Source organism: Nelumbo nucifera, chromosome 6, assembly GCF_055504915.1.
Source record: "Nelumbo nucifera cultivar China Antique chromosome 6, China Antique-T2T, whole genome shotgun sequence".
In the NCBI taxonomy this organism is placed as follows: Eukaryota; Viridiplantae; Streptophyta; class Magnoliopsida; order Proteales; family Nelumbonaceae; genus Nelumbo; species Nelumbo nucifera.
In genome coordinates this window covers 13786488-13805797 of record NC_142654.1, presented here as the reverse complement: position 1 = coordinate 13805797, position 19310 = coordinate 13786488, and the positions used below count along the sequence as shown (strand labels likewise).

At 36.1% G+C, this 19310-nt stretch overlaps 1 protein-coding gene across 4 annotated transcripts; it reads left to right on the top strand.

Moving 5' to 3' along the window:
* Positions 1 to 405: 405 nt before the first annotated feature.
* Positions 406 to 15091, top strand: LOC104589112 (uncharacterized). 4 transcript variants are annotated; one of them, XM_088890541.1, is made up of 9 exons: positions 406 to 561; positions 673 to 707; positions 2679 to 4452; positions 4829 to 5079; positions 5185 to 5323; positions 5404 to 5532; positions 5723 to 5813; positions 12182 to 12322; positions 14324 to 15091. In XM_088890541.1, the coding sequence occupies exons 4-9, from the start codon at positions 4931 to 4933 to the stop codon at positions 14437 to 14439; spliced, it is 765 nt and encodes a 254-aa protein (XP_088746667.1). In that variant the 5' UTR covers positions 406 to 561; positions 673 to 707; positions 2679 to 4452; positions 4829 to 4930; the 3' UTR covers positions 14440 to 15091. The 4 variants fall into 4 exon arrangements, with proteins under 4 accessions (XP_088746667.1, XP_010245639.1, XP_010245614.1 ...); XM_010247337.3 differs by lacking the exon at positions 2679 to 4452 and having other exon boundaries at positions 14447 to 15091; XM_010247312.3 differs by lacking the exon at positions 2679 to 4452.
* The last annotated feature ends 4219 nt before the right edge of the window (positions 15092 to 19310 follow it).

The window sequence follows — 19310 nt, the reverse complement described above, 5'->3', positions numbered from 1 at the left end:
TACCTTTAAATTTAATAAAAAATTCACTTAAAATAATAAAAATAATAACAATTATTAAAATTACTATAAATTATTAATAAAACAAAAATTATTCATATTAAATTAATAATAATAATTTTCTGTAAATCAATATTAAATTAAAATACAATTATTAAAATTTTAGATATTAACAATAATTTTGAATATTTTTAATTAATTAATAACAAACTTTGATTATTAATTAATAATAAATAAAATTATTAAATCATTCAGATTTCCCCCCACTAGTTAAGGTAAAAGATAAAACCCCTAAAAGACCGAAGGCTCAGTTTTGAAGGAGTACAAATACAAATTTGTAAATTACAAAACCTTCTATTTTGTATTATTTTCTATGTATTTCCAAAAGCTTAAAAGTCAAAATGCTCTTTATCTGAAAAGTTACAACCGAAGCTTTTGGTCTATTCGGGCTTTCCACCTACATCCAACAAAAACTCGAACTCTACGAAACATCCTTCGTTCAATCGTTCTCCGCTTTCCAAAGTGAGGAACTTTGCCCCAAGCGACTGAGAAGCATCTACGCAGGTAGTTCTTTTCCTTTTAATTCCTTCAATCCTCTATTTTTTTTCATCGTTCCATTAATTTCCCCTTCTTCTTCTTCTTCCATCAAGTACTAATTGACATTTTTTCTTGTAGGAGGCTAATTACTAGTTGTTCTTCACCGTGTTCAGGTATAATCAACTGCCATTGCTCATTTTTTTTTTCGGATTCCATTGACACATTAGGCTCCAGGTTAGGGCTTAACATTTGTTAGTGTTCTATCATCAACATTTTTTGATGTCTATTTACATTTTAAGTTTCTGCGGTCTGAACCATATATACATCTCAAAAAAGAAAAAAAAAAGATAAAATAAAAATAGTTGGCGTAGCAAATGATTCAGTCATATTAGGAACACTCGTTTGATGCGGTTTGGTGAACCATTTGTTAGAATAACATAACCTATTCCATCTGCTCCTGTTACTGGATCGTATGAGCCATCAACATATATGTAGGCTTCAGGATTTTTCTGGGGGTGTATTTGTAGTGTTCGGTTGGGACTAGGTGGACTAGTGCAAAAGCAGCCTGTGTGGGCACTGGGACTGCGGAGCATGGTGGAATGTTACGATCCATTTGTTTCACATTGGTAGTATGGGATGCTAATGTGAGGTATCCCACATTGGTAGTATGGGATGCTCTTGTGGGGTATATATGTGCTTGGGTCTCCCTTCCTCTAACAGCTAGCTTTTAGGGGTGAATTCTCCTAAGACACCTATCAGAGGTGACCGAGTGGAACTTAAAGCTTAAAGCTTAGGGGATGTCAAGGGGAACTGTATTTTATGAAATTCAGGGGTCTTTGGAGCACTTTGGAAAAGAATTCTTGTAATTTTGTTTCCTTCAGTGTATTTCTGTTAGGTTGTTGGTTTGTCAACTTGACAACCAGTATTTTGAGATGTACTGCTTTTTTCAAGTTTAATGAATTTTCTTTTTATCCTTCCCCCCAAACCACTCAATGCCTCCACCTTTCACCTTAAATCAAACACCACCAAATACCTACAACCTCAAACACTAATGCACAGCCTCCAGCCCATAAGCAAAATCTCAAAACACCCTCAGTTTGCTCTTGATTCCAAAACTGTATCAAATGAAAACAAATTAATCCCAAAAAATGCAGGACTTTTGTATTCAACTTTCTGTCGAGGAAACCCTAGTTGGTTTGCCTCTTTCATTCCCTCTCTACTTGTTTTTATTATCTCCATATCTATAAGAGACAGAAGAATTTCAAGGCTTTAAATTAACTAAGATAAGGTTGTACAAATTTTGGAATTCAGCAAGAGTGCAAAACTCAATGAGCGTTTGATGCCAACTATTATAAAAAAATTGAAAGTGTCTCACAATCTTTTTTAATTTTCTTGTTGTAATTTCAACTTCAACCAATGATGAGGGAGATGTATGTGGAAGAAAAAGGGTGTTATGACTTTTCTTCTTTTCTAATACAGGGGTAATTTGGTCCTAGAAACTTTTTCCTCTTTTTGTTCACTGTTTTTGCAATTAGTTTCTAAGTAGCTGAATTTTCCAATAGAACAAATAAATTAAATTCCAAAAGCCCATAAATAAATACATAAAAAATGAAGAAACTTATTTTCCAAAATAAATTAAATTTTTTGTTAAGCTTATTAGCTCAAGTTAACATACATAAGCATAACATATAAAACAAATTTAAAGTGAAAGTGAAGGCAATTGAATGTGGATCATACCAAAGCGCTTCAAGAAACAACAATTTAAGCTTGTGAAACTTGCAATGTGTTTGTCTATTTCTTAGCTGCATTACTTAAAGCAGCTAGCATGATGTTAGACAGGTTGGGGCCTTTACATTGGTATAGGAATAAGTCAAGTCTGTACAAGCCCATATGGGGGAAGGGTGTTGGATGCAATGGTTCTCTTTAGCCAATATGTATAACGGGGGTAGGTTTTGTGATTTTGGTTGCAGTTCATCCTATTTTAGGTTGATCGGAGATTAGTTGTATTATTGTTGCATATTTAGTAGAAGTTTTGCTATCTAATATCTTATCTGCAAAACCAGGTCTCCATGTATTCAAAAGGTCTTTGTTTATTGTTACTTAAGTTAACTGACTTACTGACAATTACTATTTTTTGGAAAAAGGTAATGTAAGTTTATTCATCATAAGCGAAAGAAGGTTACAACTCAGACCCAAGAAGGCAGTCTGAAAAGTAACCAAAATTACAACCTCCACCAGGAGCAAGACTGAAGCAAAACAGACATACCAAGACCTCTGAATTCCCCAGATGTGGAAATCCAAGAGATCAACTTGCCCACAGCTCTCTGAATTACATGATCAACATCCTTATACCTATTACAAAAGATTCTACTATTCCTTTCAGCCCAAATGGACCGCAGGATTGCAGCTGGAATTGTCTTCCACATTAGCTTCCCTCTCTTACTAAGACCATTCAGCTTCCAGGAACACAAGTGATCCTTAACTGATCTCGGCAAAACCCAGTTAGCGCCCAAAGCTTTAAGAGAATGCAGCCAAATCTGTAGAGAAAATGGACAATGAAGATAAAGGTGCTCCGTAGATTCTTCAACGGTCCCACAAAGCACACAACTTGCATCCGGAATTGGAATACCCCTTCTCAACAAGTTAGACCTGGAAAGACATTTATCAAGGGCCATCGTCCAGACCAAAAAGTTGGCTTTTGAAGGGCTCAGAGGGTTCCAAATCTGCCTAGCAGGGGACTCAGAACCTCCCACATTATCTAACTTATCAGCCATGGATTTCACAGAAAACACCCCATCCGGCTTCCATTTCCAGCACCACAAATCCTCCCCTAGCACATCAATCTTCTGAACAAGAAGCAGAGACATCAGCTCCAAGAAGTCATCCAATTCCCAATCAAACAAATTCCTCCTCAAGAGAGGGGACCAAGACACTGAATTCTCATTCAATGATAAGTAATCAGCCACAGTAGCCTCCTGATTGACTGCACATCTGAAAAGGTGAGGGAAGGAACTAGCAAGGGGACTGTCTGAACACCATTTGTCTTTCCAGAATTTTGTTCTGTCTCCTTTGCCCACACACATTGAAATCCCTTCCCCAAAGATAGGAAAGTACCTCATAATTCCTTTCCAGAGAGAGTTGCCCCAATTTGGAGGGGGATCTCTCGTTCCCCAATTTCCCCAATCCACCCCATATTTTTCAGCAATGAGAGATCTCCACCATGCATTCCTTTCAACTGAGAACCTCCAAATCCATTTGCATAAGAGAGCAGAATTAAAATTCTTCAATTTCCTGATTCCTAGACCGCCTTCCACTTTAGGAAGACAAACTTGGTCCCAATTAACCAGATGGACCTTATTGTCCTCCTCCCAACCTCTCCAAAGGAAATTTCTCTGAAGTTGTTCCAACCTTTTAGCCACATCAACCGGGATAGGGATAAGGGATAAAAAATAAGTTGGAAGATTTGAGAGAGTACTTTTGATCAAGGTTACCCTTCCACCAAAAGAAAGGTATTTTGCCTTCTAAGATGCTAGCTTTCTCTCCATTCTCTCAATGATAGGACCCCAGATCGAGGAAGAGAGCCAGTTAGCCCCCAAAAGGGAGACCCAAATACTTCACAGGAAGATAATCAATCTTACATTCCAAGACCTCAGCACATTCCTCTAAATTATCAACCGGCCCCATTGGTATGATAGAGCTTTTGTTCAAGTTCACCTTCAGACCAGACACCACTTCAAACCATATTAAAATACCAAGGATGAGATTCAATTGGGACAGAGAAGCATCCAAGAAGCACAATGTATCATCAGAAAACTGGAGAATATTAACCTTTTCTCCCCCCGGGCCGATAGCAAAGCCTTCCCAACTCCCATCATCAGCTGTCCTTTTACAAAACAGGGTCACAAGTGCCACTAAAAGGTAATTTAAAAGTTAATAGGCCATTACAAGGGTGTTTTAAGATTGCATAAAAAATAATAAAAAGCAGAGTGCTTATAGAAGGCATATGCCTAAGATGATGCGCAATGTGCATCACTCATGTGCCTTCTGAAAGAGGTCTTGAGGGAGGTGCATTCCTTAAAATGTGCCTCCCCTATGTGCCTATGCATACTTTGCTAAAACACTGATATTACCTTTAACAAATAATTGTAATAGTTCTTAATATATCTAAAGTTTTATAGCACTGTGTTGATTGATCCCATCTTAGCGTTTATGAAATTTGACTTTGAGTTGTTTCTTCATTTGTGCCTTCTACTGATCTTGATCTGAACTCTTACCACGCATACTCTCTTCTCAGTGAACATTGAATTGCACTGGAGGTGTTTTTGACTTGCTCCATGAGGACACATAATCAACAATGCATTTGATTAAATGAAGGGGCATGATCCTATAAATTCATATGGTCAATACAGCCAGGCAGGCAAGAACTGCTGAGAGGGAGCACCTTAGATTTGCAACAATGGTTCATGTTCTGGCATACACTATATCTTTTCTGCTCTTCCTTCATGGATGCAGTATCAGTTGTCTTTGTTTCAGTCACAAGAATATGTTAGTATTGATTTTTCATGGTTCCTCTGCTATCCAGTAACTGTTAATCACATAATTCTCTGTTCTTAAATTTGAAAAATGTTTTCTTTACTTCAAATTTCACAGCATAGACCACAAAGTGTTGAATGTTGGGGAAGAGCTATATCAGGAAAAGTTACCTTTGCAAATGGGTTCTCGCCTTTACCAGTTAAAAGGGCTTAAACCATCCATGTGGTACGAAGTGAAGATATCATATCCAGCTTCAGTATGTATGTTCTTTTTGTCCAGTGTTTACTTTTTCAGCCTTTCCTTTCTTGAAGCTTACCCAATTTTCTTGAATAATAGATACCAGCTAGCTTCTCTATTTTGCTGAAAAGGCACGATGATGTCAAAGGTCTAAATGTAAAAAGAAGACTACTCAACACTGAGAAACTCATTTTTAAGGCTGACAGTCCTGACATCCTTAGTCTTCAGGTCTGAGTAAAATGTTTCACATTTAAGGATTTCATTGTTTTTGCGAGAAGTTTGTGAATATATTATTATTATCATTATTATTTTTATTATTATTATTATTATTATTATTATCATTATTATTATTATTATCATCATCATCATCATCATTATTATTATTATTATTATTATTATTATTATTATTTTTGTGCAGAATGGATTGCATGTTCTTGTAATTGTGGAGCCTGCTGGAGTTGTTGCTATCTCGCATGGTCTGGAGAGAGAGTTCATTGTTTTCAACATAGGTAAGCTAGAGATTATTTTCAAGCAATTCTTTCCATAATATCTGTAGTAATATCTCTACCTTCTTCTGACTTTCCTCTGTCAACATTTCTATTACAGGAAACTAATTCTAATTCATGTCACAAAGTTATCCACTGTGGATATTTAAACTAGATCTTTAACTAATTTAAACTTGTATAGCTATTTGTTGGCTCCCATTATGCATCTTCTCTGCATGCCCTTTAGGGTTAATTGCTTCCTGTCATAGGCTGAAAATCCTTGGACTCAATCAGTTCAAAATAAAGATACTTGGGTTAAATATGTTTCACGATGGTTATGGGAAACTAAATACTAATTGAACCATCCAGATTTCAAAGTTCCTTCTTAGGCCTTCTCCATTAGCTCCCAGAAAATGATAACTCTTAATTTATTTGTAAGCTGTAATCTAAATCTTGGAATCTTTATCTTTCGTACCAAGCCCAAAACAAAAACCTTAAGAACCTTATACATATTTCCTGTAAAAATCATGTTTTTGATTCTCTTCTGCAACCTTTCCTATATACACCTTCCATATTTTTTAAGTTGCATGGAATCATAGACCATAGAGGGATGGGTTTAAAAATTGATTGCAAGTTGTAGATCTGTAAATCATTATCATCTAAGCCTTGTCCCAAGTATATGGGATTGTCTACATCAATCCTATTCCACCATTCCATCTTTGACTTACTGATTGGTGCAAAATGCTATTCCAAATCCATTTGGGAGCCAGTGGTTGAAAAGTTGGAGAAGAGGCTGGGGGCTGGGGGCTGGAAATCCAAATATCTTTCCAAGGGAGCTAAGATCACTCTGTTAAAAAAAGCTCACTAGCAAATCTTACCATACATGTCTTATCTTTATTTCCAATCCCAGCCCAACTGGCTCAGAGACTGGAGAAATTAGAAAGGGATTTCCTTTGGTGTGGTAAGGAGGGTGAGTGGAAGACCCATCAGGTGAATTGGGAAACTGTTTGTAAACCTTTGGCTGCAGGGGACCTAGGTGTGAGAAGGTAAGGCAAGTCAACATTGCTTTAATGGGGAGGTGGTTTTGGATTTTTAACTCCCAGCCTCAGAGACTGTGGAGGCAGCTATTGTGGAAAAATTTGGTACCAGGAACAATGGCTGGGACCCATGTATCACTTCCTCTTCTTTTGTTTGTTCAGCTTGGAAGGGAATTGAGGAGTTTTTCCCTAGTTTATTCAAGGGGTGAGGCTGAAAGTAGGGGTTGGAAGAAGGATCTGTTCCTAGCAAGAGCCTTGGTGTAACAATTCTGCCTTAATGGAGACTTTTCCTTCTCTGTTTATTATAACTGAGGACGAGAATGTGCTGGTGGCTGATCAGTAGGGGTTGGAAGAAGGATCTGTTCCTAGCAAGAGCCTTGGTGTAACAATTCTGCCTTAATGGAGACTTTTCCTTCTCTGTTTATTATAACTGAGGACGAGAATGTGCTGGTGGCAGATCAGTTTGAGTGGTTTGGGAGAACAGAGACCTGGTATCCTAAATTCAGGAGACAACTCAATGATTGGGAGATTGCAGTTCTATTAGCTCTGCTTCAGTAACTCCAGAATCAACATTTATACCCAAATCAGCAAGATTTAAGCGTCTGGAAATGGTCCAGTAATGGCAGATTTTCAGTGAAGTCCTTCTATAAGAATCTGATTGCTGGTGTTCCTCAGGTTTTCCCATGGAAAGAGATCTGGCTCCCTCACATTCCAACTTAGGTGTCTTTCTTGGTTTGGACTGCAGTTCATGGTAAGTGCCTCTCACTCTCAAGGGATCATCTGGGTAAGAGGGGCTTAATGCTGGATTCTTCGAATTGCGTGATGTGCGGTCAGGAAGTTGAGTCTGCTGACCACCTCTTCATACATTGCAAGGTTGCAAATTCGTTTCAGCCTTTTTTGTTCTATGCTGAATGCTGGTGCCAGCCGAGTTCCTTGTTTGATCTTCTGTCCTCCTGGAAGTTGCTGGATTTAGGCCAAGTTTGTGCTTAAAAATAAGAGTTTATTTGAATAAGCACTTATTTTGGGCTGGGACGACACCAATAAGCGCTTATTTGCATTTGGGAAATAAGCTTAAATAAGTGCTTATTCAAGAAGCCCAAATTTTGGGCTTATTTTTAAGTGCTTATTTCCTTTCTGGCCTGCCTTGGCCTGCCACATCATTTTGAAAATACCTATACTACCTTGTTTGAAATAAGTACTTCACCAAATGCTCATGGCTCTTATTAGAATAAGCACTTATTTTTCAAATAAAAACTCCCAAACTCCACCTTAAGTTGCAGAGGTAAGGTGTTATGGAGTTCCATTCCTCGTGTGGTTTGCTGGGTTCTGTGGAAAGAGAGGAATGGGGGGATCTTTGAAAGAAAGTTCAGCTCCTTAGATGATGTGGTGGCTCGGGCTGTGGCTACTCTGCACTCTTGGTTGTCTGCTAAGGACTCTTTCAAAAATATCCCATATCATCATTTTTTTTTTATTAAAGTATCCTTTTTTCCTTAGATTCACAGTCCTAGTTACTTTTTGTATTTATATAGAGGGCATAACTCTTTCTCAAAAAAAAAAAAAATTTCTATTCCACCAATTTGTTATTTTCAATGCCATATCCATTGTTAAATTATGAGCACTTGAATCATTCCTTACTACTTCAACCATGTCCTTTTTTGTCTTCCCATAGCTCTTCTAGGCACCTCAACTTGTAATAGATCACTTCATGTTGGTGTTATTAGATGGTTTGCTGTGTGTCTGACCAAACAATCTTAGTATACTTTCTCTAATTTTATCACCTACTGGATCTACTCCTAGGTTTCTTTGAATGACTTCATTTCTGACCTGTCCCTTTCTAGTTTTTCCACTTGTCCATTCAACATGCACATTTTTGCCACATTCTTTTTTTCAGACATGTTTGTTGGGATATGGCTTGAATGATGATGATGATTGTTGGACATGTTTCTTGACTTCCCAACAACACTCTTCCTACACATTTTTGGCTTCACAACCATTTAAGAATTTTCTTTTTAGCCCAAGTGGTATTCACTTATCACATAAGACTACAGATGAATCCCTCAATTTTTTCCATTCCTGTTCTAATTCTATGGGCAACATCCTCCTCAATCTGTCCCTTATTATGAATTATTGAACACAGGTAATGGAAGAGGTCACATTGAGTTATCTCTTGATTTTCAATCCTAAGTTTAGTCTGATTTGCACTCCTATTATTATTAATAATCTTACATTGCATATATTCTATTTTAGTCCTACTTATTTTAAAACCTCTTGTTTCTAAGGTATTTGTCCGTAAGCCTAATTTTGCATTTAATCCTTCATTAGTTTCATCACTAACTACTATGCCATTTGCAAACAATAAGCACCATGGGACCTCCTTTTCAGTATGTTTAGTCAATTTATCCATGATTATTGCAAATAAATAAGAAATGAGTGCTAAGCCTTGGTGAAGATCCATTGTAACTATAAGATCTGATTTCTCTCCTATAGGTGTTCCAAGATAGGTTGTTGCACACTCATACATGTCCTTAATTAGGTTTATATACCTATTTCAAACTCGTTTCTTTTTTCAAAATCCATCATGTGATTTTTTTTTTGATAACTATCCATCATGTGATCTCTCTAGAGACCATATGGTTCAAATCAATACATGGAAGCAAGAAGGATTAATTTCTTTGCTGCATCCCATTTAAATATGTTGGGATACAAGGAAAGGAATAAAAGACGATTTTTGTTTGAATCCTACGATTTGATTCATAAATCTTACGGTTTATACAATTCCTACGATTCATTATGATTTAAATCCATTCAATTAAGAATTTGTTCTCTACTTTTGCCATTTTATTTTGATTATATTTTTGTCAAGGGTGTCTTGTTTTAAAAAGCTTACTAAAAATTGATTAATTTATTTTATTTAAGTCAATATATTGAGTTTATTTTATATCATATGTTGGATAAAGAGCCATTGTATATGGATTATTTGACTTTCAAGTCAAACCTGATTATATCATCTTAGACTTCTATTGTTTAAGTGGTAAATTCTATCATTTTAGGTACACACATGGTAGATATGACTTAAAAAGAGGGTAAAACACTATTCTATATATATTTAGCCTTTTAGCATATCTATATTTAAATTTTTGACAAGTTTGTATAAAATAGAAATAATCTTACGATTTGTGATACAATTCATGATTCAATGATTTAATTTTCTCGACGATTTATGATACGATTATGATTTTTAGAACATTGATCTAGGGACTAGCTCATCATCCTACCTATAGGGCTGTCATGAACTTTGAAGCCCAATTTGACATCCAATCTGATTATTCTGGACCATATTTGACATCCAAGCATAACAAGTAGGGGTGTCAATGGACCATATTTGGGTTGGACCCCGTTTGGTTCACATCTAAATTGGATGGATTGGATGGTCCAAATTTTATTATCGGGTTGGATTGGTCCACGTTTTTGTTGTCCGTTATAATTAGCGGACCGAAATGGATGAACCCCATTTCTTTGCAAATCGTATGAAAGTTCATTGAAACCTTGAAGGCTAAAGCTTGGACATTTCATCATTGGCGTTTTTGAAGCTAGTCCCTCTCTCAAACCCTCTTTCAAATGCCTCCTCTCGGACATGACCCATCAACAAAATGGTCGTCTCCTTTGCATTATCGTTGACATGTTTTTGGTAGAGGTGTAAACTGGGCCATGCCGCTTGCATCTTGGCACGACCCGACATGATTTTGGGCCGGCCTGACACGACAGAATGCGGGCTGTGTCAGGCACGACATGATCGTACGGGCCGTGTCGGGCCTGGAGTTTCAGGTCCATGGGCCGACACAGCATGGTGCCTCCCGCGGCTCGTGTGTCGGCACGGCCCAACACGACCCATATATATTAATATATATTTGATATATATTATTTTTTTATCAATATATATGATATAAAATATAAAATATATTAATTTATATATAATTTTATTTTCAATTTTATTATACTATTTCATTTTATTATTGCATATATAATCAATTGTGTACATCAAAATTCATATAAAATAAAATTAATATATTAATTTTTGTCTGTTTTGTTAATTTACTTTAAATTTTTTGTTTTTTTTTAGAAAATATACCTTTCATGGCTTGACCTGGTCCATGGCCCGGCTTGGCCCACGACACGGCCTGGGCCTGCGTAGGATCAGGCCGTTGGCTGTGTCAGGCCGACCCCCCAAAATATCCCAAGGGAGGGAAACGCAGGCCGTGCCATGTCAGCCCAACACGACCTGATTTACACCTCTAGCTTTTGGGATGGTTGGCCGAGGTTGCCGATGACTTGGGTATATTTCATTCCATCTTCAAGACTTCAACACTAGCGGTGCTTATGGGATGGCCATCTACTTCTCCTTCTAGTCGCACTGCCCTCACAACCAAACAAATTCTCTCGAGTAGGGGTGTCAATGGACTGGTTTTGTATCGGATCCAATCCGATCCAAACCTTATCAAATCAGATTTGGACGGTTCATTATAATTATTGAATTGAGCCGATCCAAAATAAATTGGTCCATAATCTTATTGGTCTGAATCGGACTTGAACCAAATTCCCAATAATCCGATCATGAGGCCAAACCCTTATCCAATTTGAAACCGATCAAAACTGAAGCCGACATAAAAACGCTTTTATGAAAACACTTTTACAAAAGCACTTTTATAAAAGTAATTTTATGAAAAATACTTTTATGAGAGCAAAGTACTTTTACGAAAGAACTTTTATGAAAGCATTTTCACGAATGCACTTTTATGAATAAGTACTTTTATTCATTCACTTTGGATTGGATTGGACCCAATCTGATCCATTTGCATTTTAATTGGATTAGATTGGAGCAGGTGTTGTAGTTTTTTTATATATTTTCTGGATTTCTTATGTTATTTTGGTGTTTGATTCAATTTGGATTGGATTGGATCCAATCTGGTCCATTTTGCATTTTATTTGGACTGGATTGGACTTGGTTTGTATGGATTTGGAGTTTTGGACTGGATTTGGTCGAGTCTATTTGTAAATGGACCAATATTGGATTGGACTGGATTGGACAAAATCCAGTCCAATTGATAGCCCTAACAACAAGGCAGATGCAGGTTAAATCTGAATCTGATCCGATTAAAGTCGCACCTACCTATCAGCCTACTTTTTTTATTTTTAGTAAAATTTCTTTCTATTTATTATCAGAGAAAAATGATGAAATTATTGTGCATTTATTACTTTATAAATTGTTCTTTTTTGTGTTGTTTTTACTTCTTTGATCTCTCTAAAGAATTCATTAGCGATCATGGAATTTCTAACCATGTTTAATTGCAAATGCAGTTTGCGATGAATTATTAGTTGGGATTCCACACAAAGCTTGGTGGGTCGGTATGCTAGTATTTCTCTGTTTGGGATTGGCATTAATAATTCCATATTTTCTCCCATCATATCTATTAGAGAACAGTCAAAGCTCACGTACAGGTAATACAACTACTGTAAAGGACTCATGAATTTGGTTCTTTATTTCATGTCTTCCACTTGTTAATGGATGGAAAGAAATTACATCATGATTATTTGATTGATCAAATTGTACTTGAAACAACAAAATAACCTAACTTGATATGTAAATTTTCTTTGAAAGAAACTCAGTCCATGAATCTAAGAAATAGTGAGAATTCTTGATCTCTCTCAATTTGTAAAAGGTCCAGGATTTGAATTGATATTGTTTCATTTTTTACTCCTAAAGATTTCATTTAGATTGGGAATGTGCAAAATTCTCCCTAGACTAAAATAGGTTAATAGCAATGTTTTCAAAACCGGACTGGACCGGATGGTCGGACCAGAAAAACCGGGAACCGGTTCCATTTTACCCCAGATCCGCCTTTTGGCCAACAATCGTTGATTTGGTCAGCAAATCGCTGACCCGGGTGGTCAAACCGTTCAAACCGTCCAACGGTTTTTTATTTTTTTGGCAGAATGGGCCATCCGTTCGATTCGAATGGTCAGGACCATTCGACCCGGGAACTGGACCCCTGAATGGTTCGTTGTCCGGTAGGTTTTCTAAAACCTTGGTTAATAGACTAGGTCACGTAGAGAAACTCCCTACTCGATTAGGAAATCGTTTTCCATTTGTACAATGCTTAACATACTCTCATAAGTAGGATTTACCTTTATTAATACTATCCGTGTTAAGGGTATTTGTGTCTTGACGGAGGTGGTTTGGTAATTAGACCATCTTAAATGGTCACATGTAAAAGCAAAAGCAATGGTGAGCACAGCTGTCATTCTACTTGCAAGAATAGGAATAACATTTGTATTTTACAATAAGATGAGGTGTCCCGTAGGGCTATAGCCAGGCACACCATCAAGGCCTCAGGCTTTGAAATGCAACAAGATGGGAATGTACCGTTGAAACTTGAAAAATAGATTTTTCTGAATGGGAATTTATAGCAAAACTTGGAGGAAAGGTGTATCTGATGGGTGGAATTCCTTGTTCCATCTCTGTTGAGAGCAAGGCTTAAAATATTGACATGATAATGCCTGTCTCCGTTTTCATAGATATCGAGATGTGGCATATGTTGGCGCCTTCATTCCACATGTATTGGGTCTGTATCATAGGTATCACTTTGTATCTAAGCTGTACAGAACCGATAGATCTCAATAAGGACTGATTCGGATAATCTGCTGGTGGAATTATTAATGTTTGCTAGTTTCACTTCTACAGCACATTTCTCACTCGTCATTCTTCATACTAAACACTTGTGGCCTTGTGGGAGAGTTCCTATTTGCAAAAGCACTTTTGGAAGAATGCATTTCTTTTATTTAATCCTTCAATATTCAGTAGATTTACATGTTAAATCATTTGAAATGCAAGGATATATTGATTTGTTGGGTCTATGATGTTTCTGTAATCATAATGAATAACTTATCTTAAATGGTTTTGATGGTAGGAAAGAGTCATACAATGGATCTATGAATGATTTATCAAATCCGTTGTTCCATGAACAATTTATGCCAATAAAAATGATGTTTTAGTGATCTACAGATATAAAAATAGTAAAAACAGAACAATTGTTTTAGTAATTAAAATTTATGAATTGCATATAATATGATATGTTGATATGTATCTTAGAAATTCTAATGGATTTGATATATTTTTAAATTAAGATTATATATTTCTTGAAGTTTATATTTAATAATTTGATTTGTAATAAACAAAAGTAAAAAAAAATAAAATATGGAATAGTTGGTTTAATAATTAAAATATAGTGGTTGCTTATGATTTGTTGGTTGATGCATTATCATTAATGTATTGTATGATTTCTACATGTCTCCATATATTAATTGTAATGTATTTTTTCATATAAACTATTAATGTGTTTCTTACATGTTTGTACTTTACGTATAATGATTTCAACTTAAATTTTTAGTGTTGTTACTGTATCTGCGAGGTTCATGAGAGTTTTCCTATTGTTTTAATAGGTATCCAGATCTTTCTAATGTATCCATATCCATGTGTATTCAAAACATATTGCGACATATATCCAGTTCCAACCTTACTGATACATTGTGATACCGATATTTTGAACCTTGCTTAATATCTAGAGTGCGTAGGGAAAAATAATGGATTCTGGAGCCTTGAACTGCACAAAATACTTTGCCTTTTCATTTGATGCATCATCTAGGAAGATTGGCACTGCTTTCGGCAGAAAAATGGAAATGGTTAACCTGCATGGTGAAATGGCAAATGATCTCCGTCCCATATACAGAGAAGTTAAGGAGAAAAGGGTTACTGGGAAAATTGTATCTACCACAGGGGAAGAGGAAGAAGAAGATGAAAGGAGACGGGGGATTTATCAAAAAAAAAAATGAAAGGAGACGAGGGATAACTGGGATGAAAACAACGAAGCATTTCTATCTAGTGCAGAATTCATCTGGGAGAAGTCCAATTGCTAAACCTCTGCTCAGTTTGCAAAGAGTATAAAACAAATACTTAGAGTGCAAAACCTTGTATTATTTTATATTTGCACTGTATCGTAAACATTTGTATCTGTACTCCTTCCAAGGTTCAGTTTGGGAGGAGTGCAACTACAAATATGTACCTCCCAAACTGAGCCTAAGCGAAAACTGAGGTTTAGAATATAGTGGCATTATCTTACATTATGTATCGTTTTTTGAACCCACCAATACTGCCAAATATTAGGGTTAGAATATATACCCTTTCAAGGCTCAATTAATTTGGCTTGTTCATTCCTTATATGTTCTATATATTAGTTTAGAAAATGTTATATCTCTATAAACAAGGTTTAAAGTATCGTTATGTATTGGCCCGTATCGGCCGATATGTATCGTTCTAGGACCCTTTCGATACGCCCCTACAGTGGGTGTATTGGGTGTCTGACCGGTTTAGGGGATGGAGGGGTTCTAGACCGGCTCTCCTGAACCAGTTTTGATAAAAAAATAAAAAAACAAGTATCGAATTATGAAAAAATTGAATCATAGATATGTCTTTTAATTTTAATTTAATAACAGCCTGGATTGGCAGTCCAATCGTTTAGGTCCTGTTGTCAACTTGTCATTACTCATATAAAAAAATATATATAAAAAAGATAATCTGTAAGACTATAAAATTACAAAAAAATAAGCATACATCTAATATTATATATCTATCATATTAATTAAGCAAATATTAGTATGTTTCTAATATTGAAAAGGCATGAAACCTAAAAAAGGGATAATCAATCAACCAGTGGCATCCAATTTGTAAGCAACTAACCACTCAACTGGTATTCATTGGATTCTAATTTTCCTTTTTAATTGGTTAACTTAAAGTTTCTAAGGTTTTCATACCTTCCTAGTATCATAGAAACTTCTGGGAAAGGACATACACTAATCACTATTTATTTATTTGATATGAAATTTTCATTTTTACTTACAATGATAAATATGACGAAATTATGAATATAAGTAGAGTCTGACAACTATGATACCGAAAAGATATCTACCTAAAAAAAATTGATAACCAAATCATAGTAACCAATTAACTGGTATTTATTCAATCACGTTAGTAACTATTTTCTAAAAGATTTTCAAGTATCAAATATATCATATGCAACAAAAAAAATCCCCAAAAACTTTTGTCTTCCTTATATGACAAACTAGCAAGGGTGAGAATAAAGTAGTAGAATCTTCAAAAACCTTCTTAATTAAAAGTCTTTTTTAGGAAAAAAAGATTTGCTTAAAATAAACAAAAAATTAAATATATTTTGTTATATATAATTGAGGTTGAGAAAGGGTAGGGACTTCACTCCCCATCACCATCATTATCCCTGATTGGATAGTTGAGGAGAGGTACCAAGAGTGGATGGGGAAAATTGTCATCTCTCTCTCTCTTTCATGGCATTGGGTTCCACACAACCCCCTCTCACTTATAATATGACATATAATATAAAAATATCTTATATTGTAAAAACAAATGAATATAATGAGGTTCTACTTCATCCGGTCTTAGGCTTATATTGCAAGTTTTGAGCCAAAAGTGTCAATTAGGGAAAGTAGGTCATTGAGATTTGTTAACCTTCTCCACACTCCCTGAGAGAGAGAGAGAGAGAGAGAGAGAGAGAGAGAGAGAGAGAGAGAGAGAGAGAGAGAGAGAGAGAGAGAGAGAGAGAGAGAGAGATGGTTCTTGTCATTATTATTTTTGTTTAATATAATGGCATCATTGTAAGTAGACTTATTCATGGGTCAGGCTTAGGCTTGACTTTTACCAAAATTTGAATGGTTTTGACCCAAAGCCCAAGCCCAAAATAATATAATGTTGGGCTTGAAACCCAGCCCTTAAACAGGTCTAATTGTAAATAGTTAGATGTTTTGTTGCAAGTGGGGTGAGCCTGGGTCGACTCGGTTCGGTTTCATGGCAAAACTTGGAACCTACTCTATATGTGTCAGTTCTAGGTTTTTGGAACCGGAACCTACCCTATGAAGGTCGGTTCTAGGGTCGATTTTGGCCTTGATGGTTCCGAGGTTGGTTCCAAGGTCTACTTGTAAATATGATATATATAATTTAAAACTTATATTGAACAAGTTTTAAAAACTTGATTTTCAATAAATATGATATATATAGTTTAAAACTTGATTTTTAATGGTTTAAACTCTCCCCCTTGAAGAAAAAAATGTTCTTTAAAAATTTGATTTTCAATAAATATGATATATATAGTTTAAAACTTATATTGTCTTTATTGGTTAAATTGAATAAGTTAATATATAGGCTATTATTATATTGTTCAAAACTTATAATTTAAATTTAAATTTTGTACATATTACCCTTTTACATTACTTATTATACACATTCAAATATTAATACAAAAACAAATGATCAAATCACTTAAAGTAACTCAATGGTCAAGTGAGACTATGGTCTTTGTAACAATGAGTACTTGGGTTCAAATTTTCACATCCCTAAAAGTATTTCGGGGTTTATTTCAAGGCAAGTTCAGTTCCAAGACAGGTTTCACCAAAATCAATTCCACTAAGACCAACCAAGGTCGGTTCAGATATGATAAACCCCTAAACCCTAGAACCAGCTTGAGTGAAGACCAGTTTTAAGAATTTAAAACCAGACCAAATCAGGTAGGGTCGGTTGAAGGCCGGTTCAAGATGAATTTCATTCGATTTCGGTTTAAACTTATCCCTTTATTCATCCCTAATTGCAAGTATGGAATGGGGGATTTCTAAATTCCATTACATACAAGAGCAGTCCATTGATAGTGTTGAAGGTCATAATTTTACGCTCTAAAGCAAGGAAAAGGACAAAAAAACACAAAAAATAAAATAGCCCCCAGACATGGAACATTATTGAAGAGTAAGGTATCAATTTGAAACGATAGTAAATAAAACCGAATTAAAGTACAAAAAATATGAAGCAGTTACTTTGGGATACCGTAATTATTGTGGAATAGCATTCTGCACAGAAAGACATCGACACATTGATCCCATACAACTGCTGCACCATAAAGCTCTGAAAATTTAATAAATTATCTTACTTGTAACGTCACCCTCCATTGCCGTAAGTATCATCTGGACTCTAAACACCTCTACTTATAACATTCATACCCGCCTCTAAATTAGCATTAATTTCGAGCTGGCACCTACTCCAACTGAGGGTGAAATAAACAGTAAAAACCAATGTTGATTTGGACGGTTGGACTGACCATTTAGTTTAGAAACCTTAAAGCAACCGGTTTTGTTTAACCTTTAACTCATTCCTAGGTTAAAAACTATTGATTTTGTCATAAAACCATTGACCGGGGCAATTAAACCGTCACTCATTTGACCCAAATAACAGTTCTCAATTTAAGAAAGTTGCAGAGAGGAGAGAAACACAAATTTAGATCTGAGATCCAGTTTGAGACACGAATTCAGATTTGATATCCAACACAAAGAGAGAGAGAGAGAGAGAGAAGAAGAAGAAGAAAAAGACCACAGTATAGACATTGCAGAGAAATCAATCTCAGGTCTGCATCTGTTGCTGCTGCCTCGCCGTTGCCATTGCCATTGCCAATGAGTGTCGAATCATCCTCCTCCTCTTCCTTCTTATTTCATCATTCTCTCCTTTTGCTTTCTCTTTTTTTCTTTTTTTCCTTTGTCCTCCCTTCCTTTCTTTTTTTCTTTCTTTCTTTTTTTTTTTTTTTTTTTTCTTTCTCAACCAACAACAATCTCTTCTCCAATTCTCCTGTCTTGTATAAATATTTGCCTTAATACAAACCTTCCAAATCTTTCAATCCAGACGGTCCAACGGCTGACCCGAAAACTGATAACTAGACGTGTTCCATTTCTGGGTCGATTTTTAAAAGGTTGGTAAAAACTCCTAATCCCAATTGGGATCTCCTACCAATAATATCCGTTTCAACACCCAACCAACTTGATCCCACGCCACACATCTAATTATGAACGTACGTGATCTCCTACCAATAATATCCGTATCAACCTCAGTACCAGTACAGTACCAGTGAACGTACGTGAAACATGTTATCATGCAATGCAAACTATCAACCTCAACCCGTGCGCGATTGATGCGGGCGATCTGACACAAACCGTCGATGTCACATGCGGTTCTAAGTTCTAACAAGTGGATTACGATAAAGGTGGGGCCTACATGTGTGAAGTCAAGTCTCAAGTGTGAACTAACTCAGTAACTGCTGCTGATGGACCTCACATGGGTGGCACCTTCTGTCCTTCCCTTACTAAGGGCACGCTCACATATTTCCCTCCACTCACCCCTAATTTCAGTGGACTGAAATACCTCTATGGCCAAGCTTTGCTTGTGCTTGCCACAGAAATCTCTAGAAAAAAGGAAAGTCAGCATGCCAATAGAAAGTTCTTATCTGCCACGTCAACAACGAACCTCGAGGTAAGGCCAATTTTGTCAAACTACAGTACAAAATGACGAAGGTGAGTTGGAGGGAGATTA

What these genes read in the sequence shown, in the direction of transcription:
- LOC104589112 (XM_010247312.3), top strand. Translation starts at nt 4,931, where the DNA reads ATGGTCAATACAGCCAGGCAGGCAAGAACTGCTGAGAGGGAGCACCTT. An exon ending in TGTTTCAGTCACAAGAATAT is followed by an intron (nt 5,080 to 5,184) that starts GTTAGTATTGAT and finishes CAAATTTCACAG; the next exon opens with CATAGACCACAAAGTGTTGA. An exon ending in AGATATCATATCCAGCTTCA is followed by an intron (nt 5,324 to 5,403) that starts GTATGTATGTTC and finishes CTTGAATAATAG; the next exon opens with ATACCAGCTAGCTTCTCTAT.